Source organism: Lucilia sericata, unplaced genomic scaffold (genome assembly GCF_015586225.1).
Source record: "Lucilia sericata isolate MDLA Ls3-8-SP2 unplaced genomic scaffold, ASM1558622v1 Contig000859F_arrow, whole genome shotgun sequence".
NCBI lineage: Eukaryota > Metazoa > Arthropoda > Insecta > Diptera > Calliphoridae > Lucilia > Lucilia sericata.
This window is the reverse complement of record NW_023994850.1, coordinates 110,460-131,156: the sequence shown is the minus strand read 5'-3', so window position 1 is coordinate 131,156 and position 20,697 is coordinate 110,460. Positions and strand designations below refer to the sequence as shown.

General features: G+C 30.8%; 2 protein-coding genes across 2 annotated transcripts in view; one reads left to right on the top strand and one right to left on the bottom strand.

Moving 5' to 3' along the window:
• The window catches only part of LOC119608629 (pro-resilin), a 39,692-nt gene extending 32,019 nt beyond the window's left edge, over nt 1–7,673 (top strand). The window contains exons 3-4 of the mRNA XM_037963120.1: nt 6,681–6,746; nt 6,917–7,673. Coding sequence (XP_037819048.1) covers nt 6,681–6,746; nt 6,917–7,177 — 327 coding nt within the window. The 3' untranslated portion in view covers nt 7,178–7,673. The remainder of the gene's footprint in view (nt 1–6,680; nt 6,747–6,916) is intronic.
• A 4,543-nt stretch (nt 7,674–12,216) lies between these two features.
• Nucleotides 12,217–20,232, bottom strand: LOC119608628 (pre-mRNA-splicing regulator female-lethal(2)D). The gene is made up of 4 exons (XM_037963119.1): nt 19,273–20,232; nt 14,134–14,258; nt 13,472–13,805; nt 12,217–13,408 (listed from the first exon to the last, which is right to left on the bottom strand). The coding sequence occupies exons 1-4, from the start codon at nt 19,688–19,690 to the stop codon at nt 12,534–12,536; spliced, it is 1,752 nt and encodes a 583-aa protein (XP_037819047.1). The 5' UTR covers nt 19,691–20,232; the 3' UTR covers nt 12,217–12,533.
• Between the last annotated feature and the right edge of the window lie 465 nt (nt 20,233–20,697).

The following is a 20,697-nucleotide window of genomic DNA, read 5'->3' as shown; positions in this document are numbered from 1 at the left end:
CTATAGAAAAAAAAAAAACTAAAAAAACATTTAGTTTATTTAGTATCTAAACTACAAGTACGCGAACACTACTGACTCCTAAACATAGTACTATAGGTTAGTGGAACAAAAGTGAATTTGTAACGGTTTTTGCACTTTTGCTGAATATAAAAAACATAAAAATGGGAGGGCGACAGGAAGGTACTTTGACTAAAGATTGTAAATTCTGTTTGAAAATTTCCAACTGCAAAAAATGTAATATTAAATTACCAACAATAAAAGCAACAGCAACAATTTTGCAAAAAAAAATATAAAAAAAGATTAAGGAAACTTTAAAGTTTAGTAATGATCAAATGACAATGGTGGTAGTCAATAAAAAAACAGTAAATGTTTTATAGACTTAAATAGAGACAGACTATAGACTAGACTTTAGACTAGACTATAGAATAGGCTATAGACCAGACTATAGACTATAAACTAGAATATAGACTAGAGATAAACTATGCTATAGACCAGACTAGACTATAGACTAGACTAGAGACTAGACTATAGACTAGACTATAGACTAGACTATAGACTAGACTATAGACTAGATTATAGACTAGACTATAGACTAGACTATAGACTAGACTATAGACTAGACTATAGACTAGACTATAGACTAGACTATAGACTAGACTATAGACTAGACTATAGACTAGACTATAGACTAGACTATAGACTAGACTATAGACTAGACTATAGACTAGACTATAGACTAGACTATAGACTAGACTATAGACTAGACTATAGACTAGACTATAGACTAGACTATAGACTAGACTATAGACTAGACTATAGACTAGACTATAGACTAGACTATAGACTAGACTATAGACTAGACTATAGACTAGACTATAGACTAGACTATAGACTAGACTATAGACTAGACTATAGACTAGACTATAGACTAGACTATAGACTAGACTATAGACTAGACTATAGACTAGACTATAGACTAGACTATAGACTAGACTATAGACTAGGCTATAGACTAGACTATAGACTATAGACTAGACTATAGACTAGACTATAGACTAGACTATAGACTAGACTATAGACTAGACTAAAGACTAGACTATAGACTAGACTATAGACTAGACTATAGACTAGACTATAGACTAGACTATAGACTAGACTATAGACTAGACTATAGACTAGACTATAGACTAGACTATAGACTAGACTATAGACTAGACTATAGACTAGACTATAGACTAGACTAAGACTAGACTATAGACTAGACTATAGACTAGACTATAGACTAGACTATAGACTAGACTATAGACTTGACTATAGACTAGACTATAGACTTGACTATAGACTTGACTATAGACTAGACTATAGACTTGACTATAGACTAGACTATAGACTTGACTATAGACTAGACTATAGACTAGACTATAGACTAGACTATAGACTAGACTATAGACTAGACTATAGACTAGACTATAGACTAGACTATAGACTAGACTATAGACTAGACTATAGACTAGACTATAGACTAGACAATAGACTAGACTATAGACTAGACTATAGACTAGACTATAGACTAGACTATAGACTAGACTATAGACTAGACTATAGACTAGACTATAGACTAGACTATAGACTAGACTATAGACTAGACTATAGACTAGACTATAGACTAGACTATAGACTAGACTATAGACTAGACTATAGACTAGACTATAGACTAGACTATAGACTAGACTATAGACTAGACTAGACTAGACTATAGACTAGACTATAGACTAGACTATAGACTAGACTATAGACTAGACTATAGACTAGACTATAGACTAGACTATAGACTAGACTATAGACTAGACTATAGACTAGACTATAGACTAGACTATAGACTAGACTATAGACGACTAGACTAGACTATAGACTAGACTATAGACTAGACTATAGACTAGACTATAGACTAGACTATAGACTAGACTATAGACTAGACTAGAAGACTGACTAGACTATAGACTTGACTATAGACTAGACTACAGACTAGACTATAGGCTTGACTATAGACTAGACTATAAATTAGACAATAATATACACTATAAACTAACTTAAAAACTGGACTTTAGTTTGTTATCGCTAGCAGTAAATGAGTCCAGGAGATTTGTATATTCTAACTAGGATTTCATATAATATTTCTTTGGCAGCCTTCTTTAAACAAAATAATGAAATACCAACATGCACTATAAATGTAAACATAAAACAAGAGCTTTACCGAAAAAAAAACTCCATATAAACACTCGTAAAATAGGAAGGTGTTTGTTCACTTTAATGTTTGTTAGGTGTTGCAAGTCATTTGTACTTTATGTTGCATGCAACTTCATTAAACATTTGCACATTGAAGAAAATTAAAATGTAATATGAAACAGCAAAAAAAAATAAATAAATTTTAAATAAAACAGAACTTTTTAACAAAGAGTCAAAAAAATAAAATAATAAATAGCCCCTCACATACCAACAAATGCACTTATGTAGGTAAATAGGTTTGTATGTTTGTGAGTGGAAATCGTTGTCTGCATGCAACTATTGCAAGTGTTAGTTGTAGTAGTATTAAGTTGAAGTAGTAGCTGTAAAGTGTAATGGTGATGATATGGAGTAAAAATTATTGTGGCATGACATGAAAAATTTATTAAGTTGACATGCGGTTGGTTGCATGTGGCAAATGACAATGTTCAAGTGCTATTTGGTGTTTGCTGTTTGTAGCAACTACTCACAGCGCTCCAAAAAAAACATGCAACAATATCAGTCAGCAACAGTTTTAATAAAGATGGGGCAATAACAACAACAACAACTAAAATTAACATTCAACATTAACAAATTCCACAAAAAAGAAATAAATAAATGGAAAAACCACTGATATTCTAACAAAAAAAACTTCATACAATTTCGGCATATGCATGTTCATGCATGTCTGTTTTTGCTTATTTACATGTATGTAAATGTCTGTGAGAATTAGTGTTAGAGTTTTTCATTGGGTGTATGTATGGAAATAAAGTCTGTTAATGAAATGCATTTATTTTGTTGTTGTCTGTCTATATGCTGCAAAAAGTACCCTAGAGGAAATCTAGTCTAATTTTATATTTGTTTTTAAGAAATTTTCTAACGTTTAGTTTTAGGTCGGTGCTAGTTGGGTTCTAGTTTAGTTCTAGTTCAGCTCTAGTTCAGTTCTAGTTCAGTTCTAGTTCAGTTCTGTTCAGTTCTAGTTCAGTTCTAGTCAGTTCTAGTTCAGTTCTAGTTCAGTTCTAGTTCAGTTAGTTCAGTTCTAGTTCAGTTCTAGTTCAGTTCTAGTTCAGTTCTAGTTCAGTTCTAGTTCAGTTCTAGTTCAGTTCTAGTTCAGTTCTAGTTCAGTTCTAGTTCAGTTCTAGTTCAGTTCTAGTTCAGTTCTAGTTCAGTTCTAGTTCAGTTCTAGTTCAGTTCTAGTTCTAGTTCAGTTCTAGTTAGTTCAGTTCTAGTTCTAGTTCAGTTCTAGTTCTAGTTCAGTTCTAGTTCTAGTTCAGTTCTAGTTCAGTTCTAGTTCAGTTCTAGTTCAGTTCTAGTTCAGTTCTAGTTCAGTTCTAGTTCAGTTCTAGTTCAGTTCTAGTTCAGTTCTAGTTCAGTTCTAGTTCAGTTCTAGTTCAGTTCTAGTTCAGTTCTAGTTCAGTTCTAGTTCAGTTCTAGTTCAGTTCTAGTTCAGTTCTAGTTCAGTTCTAGTTCAGTTCTAGTTCAGTTCTAGTTCAGTTCTAGTTCAGTTCTAGTTCCGTTCTAGTTCAGTTCTAGTTCAGTTCTAGTTCAGTTCTAGTTCAGTTCTAGTTCAGTTCTAGTTCAGTTCTAGTTCAGTTCTAGTTCAGTTCTAGTTCAGTTCTAGTTCAGTTCTAGTTCAGTTCTAGTTCAGTTCTAGTTCAGTTCTAGTTCAGTTCTAGTTCAGTTCTAGTTCAGTTCTAGTTCAGTTCTAGTTCAGTTCTAGTTCAGTTCTAGTTCAGTTCTAGTTCAGTTCTAGTTCAGTTCTAGTTCAGTTCTAGTTCAGTTCTAGTTCAGTTCTAGTTCAGTTCTAGTTCAGTTCTAGTTCAGTTCTAGTTCAGTTCTAGTTCAGTTCTAGTTCAGTTCTAGTTCAGTTCTAGTTCAGTTCTAGTTCAGTTCTAGTTCAGTTCTAGTTCAGTTCTAGTTCAGTTCTAGTTCAGTTCTAGTTCAGTTCTAGTTCAGTTCTAGTTCAGTTCTAGTTCAGTTCTAGTTCAGTTCTAGTCAGTTCAGTTCTAGTTCAGTTCTAGTTCAGTTCAGTTTAGTTCAGTTCTAGTTCAGTTCTAGTTCAGTTCTAGTTCAGTTCTAGTTCAGTTCTAGTTCAGTTCTAGTTCAGTTCTAGTTCAGTTCTAGTTCAGTTCTAGTTCAGTTCTAGTTCAGTTCTAGTTCAGTTCTAGTTCAGTTCTAGTTCAGTTCTAGTTCAGTTCTAGTTCAGTTCTAGTTCAGTTCTAGTTCAGTTCTAGTTCAGTTCTAGTTCAGTTCTAGTTCAGTTCTAGTTCAGTTCTAGTTCAGTTCTAGTTCAGTTCTAGTTCAGTTCTAGTTCAGTTCTAGTTCAGTTCTAGTTCAGTTCTAGTTCAGTTCTAGTTCAGTTCTAGTTCAGTTCTAGTTCAGTTCTAGTTCAGTTCTAGTTCAGTTCTAGTTCAGTTCTAGTTCAGTTCTAGTTCAGTTCTAGTTCAGTTCTAGTTCAGTTCTAGTTCAGTTCTAGTTCAGTTCTAGTTCAGTTCTAGTTCAGTTCTAGTTCAGTTCTAGTTCAGTTCTAGTTCAGTTCTAGTTCAGTTCTAGTTCAGTTCTAGTTCAGTTCTAGTTCAGTTCTAGTTCAGTTCTAGTTCAGTTCTAGTTCAGTTCTAGTTCAGTTCTAGTTCAGTTCTAGTTCAGTTCTAGTTCAGTTCTAGTTCAGTTCTAGTTCAGTTCTAGTTCAGTTCTAGTTCAGTTCTAGTTCAGTTCTAGTTCAGTTCTAGTTCAGTTCTAGTTCAGTTCTAGTTCAGTTCTAGTTCAGTTCTAGTTCAGTTCTAGTTCAGTTCTAGTTCAGTTCTAGTTCAGTTCTAGTTCAGTTCTAGTTCAGTTCTAGTTCAGTTCTAGTTCAGTTCTAGTTCAGTTCTAGTTAGTTCAGTTCTAGTTCAGTTCTAGTTCAGTTCTAGTTCAGTTCTAGTTCAGTTCTAGTTCAGTTCTAGTTCAGTTCTAGTTCAGTAGTTCAGTTCTAGTTCAGTTCTAGTTCAGTTCTAGTTCAGTTCTAGTTCAGTTCTAGTTCAGTTCTAGTTCAGTTCTAGTTCAGTTCTAGTTCAGTTCTAGTTCAGTTCTAGTTCAGTTCTAGTTCAGTTCTAGTTCAGTTCTAGTTCAGTTCTAGTTCAGTTCTAGTTCAGTTCTAGTTCAGTTCTAGTTCAGTTCTAGTTCAGTTCTAGTTCAGTTCTAGTTCAGTTCTAGTTCAGTTCTAGTTCAGTTCTAGTTCAGTTCTAGTTCAGTTCTAGTTCAGTTCTAGTTCAGTTCTAGTTCAGTTCTAGTTCAGTTCTAGTTCAGTTCTAGTTCAGTTCTAGTTCAGTTCTAGTCAGTTCTAGTTCAGTTCTAGTTCAGTTCTAGTTCTAGTTCAGTTCTAGTTCAGTTCTAGTTCAGTCTAGTTCTAGTTCAGTTCTAGTTCAGTTCTAGTTCAGTTCTAGTTCAGTTCTAGTTCAGTTCTAGTTCAGTTCTAGTTCAGTTCTAGTTCAGTTCTAGTTCAGCTCCAGTTCAGTTCTAGTTCAGTTCAGCCTTTGATCCAACATTGTCTATAATTAGAAAATTAGATCGGCACATAAAATATTGAAAAAATTTCCTACTAGGTGATTTAGTTTTAGTATTAAGCAGACATTTGTATCTCTGTTCATCTGAATGAATGTGCATTTCATGAGATTTTATTTCAGTTTTACAGATTTGTTATTATTTTTCTCAAATATTTTTCTCAAGGGAAATTATGTCGGCAAAATGGTTTAGTTGTTATTTTAATTAATGAAAAAATAATAGCAGATTTTTTATAAACATCTTTCACGTTATGTAATAAAAAAAACTATAACCATTTCATCATAATTAAACCACAATTAAATATTAAAAACTGGTAACAAATATAACGATATCATTGCAACTAACCACAATTCTGTAAAAATTATATTGACTCAAAAACCTTGATATGGTTTTTGTAAAAAAATATGAAATTAATACCAAACTTGCAACATATTATTAAGAGGTGGTAACAAGTCTTCTTTCTGTTTTTATATACGTTTTATTAAAGTTTTTATAGTAAATGTCTGCAAATAGTTTTTATAGTGATTTTCCAACTGTTTTTTGTGTTTTTTTTTTTTTTTTTTGTTATATGGCACGAAATTTCTAGTAAAACAGAAATACATCTTGAACTTTAAAGAAAAACATTTTGATTTTAAACATGTTTCTCTACCCACTTGCGCTAGAAGCCATCGTATACATTCTTGGCCGCACCTCAACTTGACAGCATTAAATTGGCATTAACATAAATATCGTCACCTTAAAAGAAATACTAACAGACAGACAAATATACTTTTATTAGACGAAAATATTATGGGTCAATTTGATAACTAGAGCTGAACATAAATAATTAAACTTAACAACAAATTATAAACAAATTTCTTTTATAACTTTAATTGCAGAAACCACCAGGTCCACGCCCACCAGGTCCAGGACCACGTCCCAGACCAAATGGAGAACCCGGACCAGTAAGTTTACTTAAACATGAATAATTTTTACCATTTAAAATATAGTTAAATACATTTATATAACTTCTGGCAACATTTTTGTTACTAGCAACATGTTGCTAACACAATTATTTCCTTAATTCATTGTAAACATTTGAAATTTAAATTTATCTTTTCCTTTTATTTACCAGGACCATGTACACATGCCCGGCAATCCATTCGACTTTGAATATGCTGTCAATGATATTGAGACTGCCAACGATTATGCTCATAAAGCTTCCAGTAATGGCGATGTTGTAACCGGTGAATATCGTGTGCAGTTGCCCGATGGTCGCATGCAAGTTGTGCGCTATACAGCCGATTGGAAGACTGGCTATCATGCAGATGTCAGTTACGAAGGTGAACCTCAATTCCCTCAGGGACCTGGTGGAAGACCAGGCTATAAATATTAAACTCCACCACATCTTCCCCGAAACACACACTTTCTCTCCCAGACACATTCTATCTCTAACACTGCCTGTCACCAACAACAACTCCCTCCTTCTCCTTAAACACTGCCACTTAAACTACTCAATCAATCTCAATCTCAGTTATTCTCTTCTCTCGTTCAGAGAAGAGAATAATGTTTAATTAAAAGAATAAAAAGAAAGAATAATTAAATTTTACACGTACAACTTGCTTAAGAAATATGTTTTGTAACTTATGCCCTGCGTGGCGAAATGTATAGAGTAAAAGAATAAGTAAGAAGGACTTCATTCATCTTTGTTGATTTGTTTAAAACTTTATATTTTATTTTTTAATAATTTTATTTTATTTAATTAAAAATTTTATAATATTCTACTTTTATTTTGGAGTGATTTAAATAATTTTGTGTAACAAAAAAATATAAATGTTAGAAAAACGAGTAAAAAAAAATTAATTTTTAAAATAAAATATAATTTTAAAGAAGAGTCGATAGTGTTTTAATGGGAGGAAAGAAACTATTAAAAGCTGGTTTATAAACATGTTGCTATGTTTAAAAACAAGTTGCTAAGTTTCTCAACTGCTATAGTTTAATGTTGCAATCAGAGTTCCGAATTGCTATCGGTATAGTTTGGAATTTGGGTGCATTACACTTGCAGTGGTTCAATTTAATAGAAAAGAATTCAAAACAGGCTGAACCCAGTTTAAGGTTCACCGGTTTTGAAAAAAGAATTTACTAAAAATTAAATTTTTTCATTTAAATTAGAATTTCAATAAAATTTATATTTTTCACTAGAAAATCTGTTTTTCACTAAAAATCTACTTTTTACTGAAAACTAAGTTTTTTTACAGAAAATTAAATTTTTAACTAAAACTGTGAGTTTTCATTAAAAATTCGCTTTTTTTACTTAAAATTCAATTTTTCACTAAACATCAAGTTTTTTATTCAAAATCCACTTTTTCAGTTCTAGTTCAGTTCTAGTTCAGTTCTAGTTCAATTCTAGTTGAATTCTAGTTCAGTTCTAGTTCAGTTCTAGGGGGGTGTGATGTACTTCGCATGAAATAGTACATCACACCCCCCCTAGTTCAGTTCTAGTTGAGTTCTAGTTCAGTTCTAGGTCAGTTCTAGTTCAGTTCTAGTTCAGTTTCTAGTTCAGTTCTAGTTCAGTTCTAGTTCAGTTCTAGTTCAGTTCTAGTTCAGTTCTAGTTCAGTTCTAGTTCAGGTTCTAGTTCAGTTCTAGTTCAGTAGTTCTTCTAGTTCAGTTCTAGTTCAGTTCTAGTTCAGTTCTAGTTCAGTTCTAGTTCAGTTCTAGTTCAGTTCTAGTCAGTTCTAGTTCAGTTCTAGTTCAGTTCTAGTTCAGTTCTAGTTCAGTTCTAGTTCAGTTCTAGGTCAGTTCTAGTTCAGTTCTAGTTCAGTTCTAGTTCAGTTCTAGTTCAGTTCTAGTTCAGTTCTAGTTCAGTTCTAGTTCAGTTCTAGTTCAGTTCTAGTTCAGTTCTAGTTCAGTTCTAGTTCAGTTCTAGTTCAGTTCTAGTTCAGTTCTAGTTCAGTTCTAGTTCAGTTCTAGTTCAGTTCTAGTTCAGTTCTAGTTCAGTTCTAGTTCAGTTCTAGTTCAGTTCTAGTTCAGTTCTAGTCTAGTTCAGTTCTAGTTCAGTTCTAGTTCAGTTCTAGTTCAGTTCTAGTTCAGTTCTAGTTCAGTTCTAGTTCAGTTCTAGTTCAGTTCTAGTTCAGTTCTAGGTTCAGTTCTAGTTCAGTTCTAGTTCAGTTCTAGTTCAGTTCTAGTTCAGTTCTAGTTCAGTTCTAGTTCAGTTCTAGTTCAGTTCTAGTTCAGTTCTAGTTCAGTTCTAGTTCAGTTCTAGTTCAGTTCTAGTTCAGTTCTAGTTCAGTTCTAGTTCAGTTCTAGTTCAGTTCTAGTTCAGTTCTAGTTCAGTTCTAGTTCAGTTCTAGTTCAGTTCTAGTTCAGTTCTAGTTCAGTTCTAGTCAGTTCTAGTTCAGTTCTAGTTCAGTTCTAGTTCAGTTCTAGTTCAGTTCTAGTTCAGTTCTAGTTCAGTTCTAGTTCAGTTCAGTTCTAGTTCTAGTTCAGTTCTAGTTCAGTTCTAGTTCAGTTCTAGTTCAGTTCTAGTTCAGTTCTAGTTCAGTTCTAGTTCATTCTAGTTCAGTTCTTTATTTACCAACTATCATGAGCAGTCAGCAATACCTCCCTTATTATAGAGTGACAATAACATGTTTATTTTTTGCACATCTTCCTCATTACACCTGACCAAGACACTGACCACCATCATCACACCACCAACAGTAGCAGCAACAATGACACTCACTCTTTGGCACAAGTAACTAGAGATTTGTTTATTTCATTTTTTCAAAAAATGTTGTCACTGCATAAGCAACTCATTTACTAGCAGCAAGTAGCAACAAGCAATCAAACAAACACATTCAATAGACTATTAATGACCATAATAGTGAATGTGTCTGTTGGCTAGTAGTGTAGTATGGCTAATCTGGCAGACGTCGTTATAGCTTAGTTGTTTTTTTTTTTTTTTGCAAAACTTTGTTGCATTATAAATTATAAGTGATAATTTGCATTTCTGTCGATTTAATCATATTTGTGTATTATGTAAAACTAACATAGAAATATAAATTTTTTTTTTCTGTTTTGTAAATTGTAATTCTTATCTTGGTGACCTTAAGCTTAACGGAAATGACACCTGGTAATTGTGGTTAATATTGTGTGTGGTATTAGAGAATTGTTAAGCAATATGACAGCGGAATATTTCTATAAATTTCTGGTTTATGGGGTAATATTATGCGTTGCAAGAGATAATTTTAAGAAATTAGGAAATTGTAGTGGTTGTATATTACAGTTGTAATAAAGATTTTATTATTTAGTAATATGTTGCGAAACATAAGTTTTGATTTTTGGTAGATTCACTAAAACTCCATGTTCCTCCTTAATTATGATTAATTTAAGAAATCGTGTTTCAAATTGTATACAAAATTAATACAAATTATTGATTAATATTATTTTCAAAAAAAAACGTTTGAAATCGATATTGTTCTCACATTTTGTGCTGCTATCTTTGGGTGCCTAAAGATATGCTTTAAAAATGTGTGTGTAAGGTTTTTGCATTAACTAAACAATTTGAATATAACAGTTTAATGTAAAGTAGTAAAAGCTAAAAAACTCGTTTCACATATAGATGGCGCTGCTATAATTGTTAATATGTGAAATTAAACCAATTAAAAAGTGTCTTTGATAAGCGTACATTTAATTTTTAATGAAACATATATGGCGCAATATAACATAATATTCGATATCGTGAACGAACAGTATTGCCAGAAAAATTTTGACTTTATATAAAATAAATTTTAAGGAATAATATATTTAAAGGTCATAATTTACAATCTTTCAACCTGAAAAATGAAAAAAAAAATATATTTTTTAATTTCCAAGGATCCTCTTTAATCTGATAACCATATTAATATAATTAATTTATAAATTTAAACTAGAACGAAAATAATTGTTAATATTTATTAAAAAAATATAAAAATTCTCAAAAATAGCGGAAAAATTATAAAAAAATCAACAAATTTTTCCAAAATCCCCAAATGCCTTCCACAAAAATTGATCCCCAAATAAATTATGAAATATCCAAGTTGGGGACAAATCCCCACGACACAGTTTTAATATCAGAAAATTTACTAAAATCTCATAAAAAGTACTAGTTTTTCTGGTTTGAATTCAGTTGGTTAGGGTTAGATTGAAAGGATATTACTAAATCAGCTTCGAAGAAATACATCTAGACCGTTATCGGATAGAAAGTTTTGATGAAAAAACATTATAGTACAGATTTATGACAAGAATCATCATCTGATGATGTTCAGTAAGCTAGACGTGTTTTTTTTTTGAATTTTTCAATCTTTGCTTTTGAGGGATAAAATATATGGAATAACATCGCTCCCAAGATATTTGAATCTAGCTTCGAAGGAAGCTTAGCAATGACAAAAAGTGTACATTCGACTAAACCCTTTAGTCCAATTGTTTAACAGTTGTGACCCTGTGTCTACTCGGAATATGTAACATCATACTAAACTTTGAATTTGGCATTTTGTAGGGGGTTCCTAGTCGCCCTCTCGTTGAGGACATGGATCTGTGTGGTCATAACTGCAGTTCCAAGTGATCGCATATAATTCACTCGCCCTATTTCCGAGTAACAAATTTGCATTTGTCCTCATTTTATCTTCCATTTATAACAAATTACCGCTTATCTCCAAGTGTCCTAATACACATGGTACATTTTGTTTTTCACTTCTTTTTAAACATTTTCTTTAAAAAAAAAGTATTTTTTAAAACTTTATTATAAATATGTGTACATGTCTACCAACCATTCATCTTTCTTTCTTCTAACAAATAACTACCAGTTTCAATTGATTTATTTTTTTATAATTTTTTTATTGATTGTATTTTTTTTTTTCCTTTTTTTTCTTTATTATTAGTTTTTTATGTTTTCTGTTGTTTTTATCTCAAACTCTATAAATATAATTTCTATAAAAAATAATTATAACTAAACTAAAAAAATTGTTTATCTCAATTTTGAATTGATCAATAATTTTTAAATTTATTGAAAAATATTTTTTTTATTATGGTTTTTTATGTGTATTTTTTGTTTGTTTTTTTTTTTTTGCGGGTTTTTTGTTTTGTTTTACTTTTTTTGTTATATTTATGTTATTTATTAGTTTATTTAACGCAATCAAGTCTAAAAAGTTTATTACAGGTAATAATAATAAAAATAAAAAAAATAATATTATTAAAGAAATAATAATGTTAAAATAAACAAAACGCTGCATTATTTCCTCGATACGATTATAATGCAATTTTCTTATGCAGAGAAATATAAAAATAAACAAAACTAATTTGTTTAATTTAAGCATAATAATAAAAAATATTATACGAGTGTGAAGTCAAATCAAATAATAAATTTTAATACGAAAATATTGCCTAGAATGAGTAATTAATTGTTAATTTTTAATAAGTTTAACATTATTTGATTTAAATTGTTTGTTTTTTCTTTCAATAATTTTACAATGAGGAGAGAGTTAGCTGTAAATATGTTGTTGTTTTTCAAGAATTTCAGCAAAAATGAAATTACTTAAAATTAAAAAAAAAAATAAAATTATAAAAAAAAGTTTAACGATACATATTTGCATATTTTATGTTGATTTGTTTGTGTTTTTATAATATTAGTGATATACAATGTAATATTATTATGTTTTCTTCCTTTTTTTCATATAATTATTGTTGCCATTAGAATAGAATTGTGAGAGGGTTAGGCGGAGGAGGTTTAGATTTTTCAATGATTACTATCACCCCCATTGCTGCCACCATTTAAACGCACCGATCTTCGTCGGGTCATAATACGTTGAGCAACCACTACACCGCTTTCGTTACTCGCCACCGTTGAGCTTTCGTTATTGCCCAGATTATCATTCAAAGAGGAGCATTCTTCATTAGCCATACCATCTACCGCATTATCTAAAATGGTGGCATTGCCATGACTATTGCCGGTTATGAGCATTTCATTTTCATCGATCGGTTGCACAGACGGCCTACGTACGGGAGCTACACGCAATTTAGATTTTTTGGGCGGCAACGTTCTGGGCGAAGCTACTACATTAACGGCAGGTGTGTGGGTCATATTGCTGCTGTCCAAGGCGGCATCGCATTCATAGTTACGTTTACGTGAAGCCACTGTACGTAATTTTGCCCCTATGGCACCACCATTGCCCTCGTGTGTGATTTCCGTTGGTGTTTCTTCGGTGCCATTGAAATATGCCGTTGTCGTAGAGGTCGTTGTGTTATTGATATTATTGCGCAGGCATGTAGTTTCGTCTATTGTCTCCAAAGTATTCAAATTCTTTTCGTTTACATTGGCAGGTTGTTGTGGTGTGCTGTTGTGGCTAAAACTGATAGTGCCATTAACTGCAGCTAATTTGTCATCTTTGTCTTGTGGGCATTCATTTTCATGGCTTGGTTCATCTTTCATTGTGGCATCATCGTCAGCGTCTGCGGTGGCATTTGTATTCAGACCTGTTTTCAACTGATAGTTTTCTTTTTCGAGTATTTGTATGCGATCTCTGGTGGTTTTAAGTTCTTGTTGCAAAAACAATATAGTGCTTTGCATACCCTCAACATCTTCATCTAGCTCCTGTAGAAAATCGTCAAGTTCTAGAGCAGAAATATTTTGGTTAAGAAATATACATAGTAGGGTTTTCAAAAAAAAAAACATACCTGATTGTGATTTTTTAACTTCTTCACTGAAACTTTTTTGCATGGCCAATTCTGTTTCCAATTTTGCCAGGCGACCATTAGAGGTCATTTTGCCTAGTTCTTCATTTTCTTGATAGAGTAGACGGCACTTGGCCATTAAACGTTTGCCAGTATTAGAATCTGGAGTAAATTTCCATGCTGCCAATTCATTTTGTGTTTCTTCCAATTTGGCTTTGGTGGCTTTTAGTTCTTTCTTGAGTTTATCGAATAGCAAATTAACTGCTGGATCTAATAAAGCGGATCTTAAGGCCACGGCAGAAGGTGCCTGAGCTGCCTTGTATTCCGCTATTTGGCTCTGCAATTACAAATAGAAATTAATAAGATATTCACGTCGAGTTCTATGAGATCTATCTATCTATCTATCTATCTATCTATCTATCTATCTATCTATCTATCTATCTATTATCTATCTATCTATCTATCTATCTATCTATCTATCTATCTATCTATCTATCTATCTATCTATCTATCTATCTATCTATCTATCTATCTATCTATCTATCTATCTATCTATCTATCTATCTATCTATCTATCTATCTATCTATCTATCTATCTATCTATCTATCTATCTATCAGTTTTTCTGATAAAGCTAAAGGTTATAAAAATTACAAAAAAACTTACCACATAATCTTGAAATTCTTGTTCTTTATTGGCCAATCTGCGCATGAGTATCTTTTCGCGTCTCTGGGCATCGGCACATTGTTGTGTGAGTCGTGTTTGCTCGACTTTGAGACTCTCAATTTCATCTAAATTTAGCGCGTTAACAGAACACGTTAAAAAGAAGCAGAAAAATAAACAACAATTAATTAAATTTTAATATCCATTAAACGTATGTTATCTACAACATAAAACACACACACATACACAGTTTAATGTTCACAAAAAAGCATTACAAACAATTATTTTTTTAAAAAAAATATATTTTTGTAGTGTTTTTTTTTTTCAATAATCTCTCTTATTTCTTTTAACTCTTCTTTCTATACAATAATTATAATAATAACATAATAAATGAAATTGTTGTTGTTTTTATAGAATGATAATAAAGTGGTTATAAATAAACATAAATATAAAAAAACAGAAATAGTATGTAATTCTTTTTTTTATAATTATTATTATTTTTTGGTGGGTTAAAAACAAAATACGAAATCATACCAATACTATGCATTCATTCGCATTCGTGTTGTTGTTGCTGATGTTGTTAAATCGTGTCATTTTGTGCGAGATTTTTTTTTTTTTTTTTTTTCAATAAAATATTTTTGTTATTTTGTGACTGTTGCTGGATGATAATAGACACCTGTACAAGAATGAACCCACGGAACGAACCAAGGTTTTAATCAAGAACGTGTGTGTTACAACGTTATTCTTATTTTATTTAATTTTTCAGATTATTTCGTTTCTTCTTTTAATTTGTTACGCGTTTTTGAGAGAGTGTTTAGATTTTTATTTAAATTTTATTTCTATAGATATACAAAAACAAATTTATGGATAAAATAGATTTTCTTATCGAAACTAAACACTTTACTTTATAGATTATCTCTCTCGTTTACTTTATTTTTCTCTTTTTTTGTGATTTTCTCAATGTGAGAATTTATTATTAATATTTCAAATCTCGTGTTTTACACTTTATTTAAAATTTCTTTAGATATTTTTCTAGTGATCTAGACAAAAAAACACTGAAATTTTTGCAAATACCGAACACACTTCTTATTGACGCTTTGAGAACTTTTGTATTCATATTTATTCAATCATTCACCTTTAAAGTTTATCATATGTGATTTTTTTATTATTTATTCTTTTATTTAATTTTTATATTTTAACTTTTGTGTTAAGTGTACAGTTTAGTTTTTAAAAATCGTGCTTTTATTATGATGTTATATCTATTTGATATTCTTTACCTTAATTAAAAATACATAACTATGGTCTAGTTTTTGTGAATTCGAACATTTTGTGAGAAATATGCGAAATTATCAGTGTTGATCTATAAGAGAGTGTTCCCTAGCATTCAAAATCACTTTAATTTTCTCCGTTTGGTAACCTTAACATAACTGAAATACATAATACATATTATGGTTCATTTTATATTGAAATTCCGTAGAGTTTATCTCAAATCGACTACCATATAATATTATTTATTATTTATAATAATAAATAAATAATTATAATAATAAAGGAGGACGAAGTCCTTCGTATAATAGACACAAATGATTGAAGAAACATTTGCAGAATGTTTAACATGACAAAGTGGAAACGTTTGAACTCCGTCCTCCTTTATTATTATAATTATTTATTTATTATTATAAATAATAAATAATATTATATGGTAGTCGATTTGAGATAAACTCTACGGAATTCCAATATAAAATGAACCATATTATGTATTATGTATTTCAGTTATGTTAAGGTTACTCGACTGAGGTATTCGTTAGAGCACTATAAGGATGTGAGGTGTCTGAGGTGAACTATATAGAGACTCTTGTGAAGGTGCATTTAAGCATAATTTGGTATTCCGACTATTGCGCCTTTAAAAACTTTAAGGTAGTTCCTCCGCATATCATAGCTGAACTAGAACTTAACTAAAACTGAACTAGAACTCAATTAGAACTGAACTAGATCTGTATTAGGACTGAATTAGAACTGAACTAGAACTGATCTAGAACTGATCTAGAACTGAACTAGAACTAAACGAGAACTAAACGAGAACTGAAATAGAACTAAACTAGAACTAAACTAGAACTGAACTAGAACTGAACTAGAACTGAACTAGAACTAGAACTGAACTAGAACTGAACTAGAACTGAACTAGAACTGAACTAGAACTAAACTAGAACTGAACTAGAACTGAACTAGAACTGTACTAGAACTGAACTAGAATTGAACTAGAACTGAACTAGAACTGAACTAGAACTGAACTAGAAGTGAACTAGAACTGAACTAGAACTGAACTAGAACTGAACTAGAACCGAACTAGAACTGAACTAGAACTGAACTAGAACTGAACTAGAACTGAACTAGAACTGAACTAGAACTGAACTAGAACTGAACTAGAACTGAACTAGAACTGAACTAGAACTGAACTAGAACTGAACTAGAACTGAACTAGAACTGAACTAGAACTGAACTAGAACTGAACTAGAACTGAACCAGAACTGAACTGAACTAGAACTGAACTAGAACTGAACAAGAACTGAACTAGAAGTGAACTAGAATTGAACTAGAATTGAACTAGAACTGAACTAGAACTGAACTAGAACTGAACTAGAACTGAACTAGAACTAGAACTGAACTAGAACTGAACTAGAACTAGAACTGAACTAGAACTGAACTAGAACTGAACTAGAACTGAACTAGAACTGAACTAGAACTGAACTAGAACTGAACTAGAACTGAACTAGAACTGAACTAGAACTGAACTAGAACTGAACAAGAACTGAACTAGAAGTGAACTAGAATTGAACTAGAATTGAACTAGAACTGAAATAGAACTGAACTAGAACTGAACTAGAACTGAACTAGAACTGAACTAGAACTGAACTAGAATTGAACTAGAACTGAACTAGAACTGAACTAGAACTGAACTAGAACTGAACTAGAACTGAACTAGAACTGAACTAGAACTGAACTAGAACTGAACTAGAACTGAACTAGAACTGAACTAGAACTGAACTAGAACTGAACTAGAACTGAACTAGAACTGAAATAGAACTGAACTAGAACTGAACTAGAACTGAACTAGAACTGGACTAGAACTGAACTAGAACTGAACTAGAACTGAACTAGAACTGAACTAGAACTGAACTAGAACTGAACTAGAACTGAACTAGAACTGAACTAGAACTGAACTAGAACTGAACTAAAACTGAACTAGAACTGAACTAGAACTGAACTAGAACTGAACTAGAACTGAAGTAGAACTGAAGTAGAACTTAAGTAGAACTGAACTAGAACTAAACTAGAACTGAATTAGAACAGAACTAGAACTGAACAGGAACTGAACTAGAACTGAACTAGAAATGAACTTGAACTGAACTGAACTACGACTAAGAAATTATGCAAAAGCAACCAAGGTATTTATTGGGCTGTATATATGAAGTCTAATCTATTTTAATTGAACATTGTTTATCTAAGGCTTTTGTTAGAAAATGAGACAATAGGTGTTCTGGTTATCCCAGGATATTGCCTTCTTGGTTAGTCTATAAACTAACTATGGTCTATTATATGGTCTATGAAATAATCGTCTTCTTCGTCTGGCTAATTTATGGACTAGTTTATTGGCAATTTATTTAAAGAATTAAATTTCAACCTCATCTCAAAGCACTGAATTTTTGATGTTTTGGTAGCGACAAAAACTTTAACAATACAGTTTCAATATATGTATATTTTAATTAATGATAAGAATATCATTATAGTATAATTTTAAAAGTGGATTTTAAAACTAAAATTAGTACACTATTTTAATTTACATAATTTATACAAATTTATATTACAATATATAATTTCTAAATCACGCAACACTTTATTAGGATAACGAATTTATTAATATTATTTTTCTCTTATATTCGTAAATTTTTTTTATAATTTTTGGTTTTTTTTTATTATTTTATTTCTTTTATATTTCATTTCTATGGCTTTTGCTTATAATTTACTTTATCATTATTTTTATTATGGTTTTATTTCTCATTTATTTTTTATTCGAATGGAATAAAAAAAGAAAACGAGAAAATATTTTTGTAAGTATACACACACTCGCGCACGTAGACCGATTGATTATTACCGGGTGGTTATAAAATATAAAAAAAAAATATGTTTTTTTTTCTTTATTTCAGATAGAGAATTTTACAGAGTGACGAAGTGAAGGGGGAAGTTTTATAGGGCGCGTAAAGTAAAGAAAACAAAAACAAACAATGTAGATATATAAACGATAAGGCGAAGTCGTACGTGAAAAACTATACACATTTTTATTTATTTCTTTTTACATATTCCTTTTACATAGGAATCTTTTATTTTTGTATATTTTCTTTTTTAGTGCAAATGTTTATTTTTCATTTTTTTAGGATTTTTTGTTTTCACTTTTTATATAAAGTTTATAAAGGGCACATTTTTGAATATTTTTTCATTTGAAATTACAAAGTTCTTTTTGTATATTGCTTTCATTTAATATATTTATATATTTTTCTATTAATTTATTTCATTTTATATATTTTACATTTGTAATGTAAAAATTATTTTGTATTATTTATAAAAACACTTCTTTTTCACATAAACTTAAAGCTAAAGGTTAAAAAATTGTGTTTACAAGATTTTTTAATATTATTAGTTTTTGGAAAAGTTCTTAAGAGTCAATAAGAGTGTTCGCTGTCTAATTGTTCAGATTTTATAAAAGTCTACAAATGTTATCATCTTAGTAACAGTCTAGGCAAAATCTTATTTAAAAAAGAATGTTATATGTAAAAATAACCACAACACCCAAAAATTAAGAAAAAAGTAAAATTAAAATTAAATTTATAAAAAACTTTCTTTAGGTTTTAAAATATTTTAATAATTTTTTTTTAGTTTCAGAATTTAGGCGCACAAAACACACACAAGAAAACACAGTTTATTTAAAAAGAATTCTTTATAGAATTTCTTTAGATTTTTGTAAATTTTTTATTTTAATATTTGCGATTTAATTTTTTTCTTTTGAGATTTCAAAACATTTTTCAAATTCGTATTTATATTATTTTGTTTTTATTTTATAGAGAAAAACTTGTTTTAAAAATATACCTTCGAGTAAACGTTGACGCTGTTCAGCAGCAGCGATTGCGGCAGCAGCAGCAACTGTATCCTGATGATGCGTTTGTGTTAAAGGTGGCGATGCAGGCCTTGAGGCCGGTTGCTGCTGCTGTTGTTGATGCGTATGATGCGAATGATGATGGTGATGATGATGCGAATGCGACGTATGATGATACGACGCATGATGGGTGTTGTGATGGGATGTAGTGGGTTCCTCTGAAGCCGATGGTGTTGGTGAAGCTGGTCCCGATAGAAGACCAGCATTATTTACCATTAGACTACCACTACCTCCCACAACTGCGCCACCCCCGGCTGTATTATGTAAATTTTGTTCATATTGTTTAGACATTTTATCGTAACTGTTCATCAAAGGTCTCTGATCGTCCATAGTCATTGCAGCGACACTCATTACAATTACAATAATATATGGGCAATTTTATTTATGTATTAATTTGCCTTTTTTGTTACAAAATCCTTAAACTAACTTTTTTGTTTGATACAAGACAAAGAAAGAGCTTTTGTCTGACGCCGAGTAATTTACGGGGGTTTCGTTTCTTTTATTCTCTGTATTTTATTTTAGATTATTTGTGTATTTATTTTGTTTTACGCTTTATACAACGAAAAGAAATTGGACAAAAAATTTTCTCGTTGTCGTCAGAGACTTTTTTACATTTGCTTTTATTGCTTGCTTCTTCTTCAAATTTGATACATATTTTTTCGCTTTAAGAAATTTTTCATGAGACTCCGCCAACACTTTTTTCAAACGCAATTTTCACTTACTTTCTTTATATAATTTTTGTAAATTTTACACTTTTCATAGAAAATGTTCGTTGGAGCACACTTTTTAATAAATTTAATGGGAATTAAACACTTTTAACGCGTTAAAATTAATTTTTTCACACGCAGTGAAATTTCGTCGCGTCACAACTTTTGTAAGAAAAAATCCAATATGGTGGACGGCAGAGAAAAAATCAGGGTTGCATAAATCTTAGGAAACTTGGCACCACTTTTTCATTAAATTGTATACATTGTTGCCAGATTGTAAAATCATTAAATTTTAACGTAAATTTAAACGTAACTAATTGAAACTGTTATTATTCGCAGGTAATATTAATGTTATATCTGTGATATTAATGTTAGACTGTATTTTTACCAATTGTTTTTATCAATTAATTTAGGTATTGGGATCTTTTCAAATTTTAAAAGATTTTAGTTGTCAAATGTTTATTAAATACTACTTTGCCATAATTTCTAGTAAATGTATGTATGTATTTATACATTTATATACACTTCACTAAAGTAATGATTAGATTTCAAATATTTCCAATATACTTCGTTCTAGTGTCAAAAGAAGCAAGAATAACAAATTTAAAAATTGTAATTTGTAGTTTGATTACTATGTTTATATAGACAGAC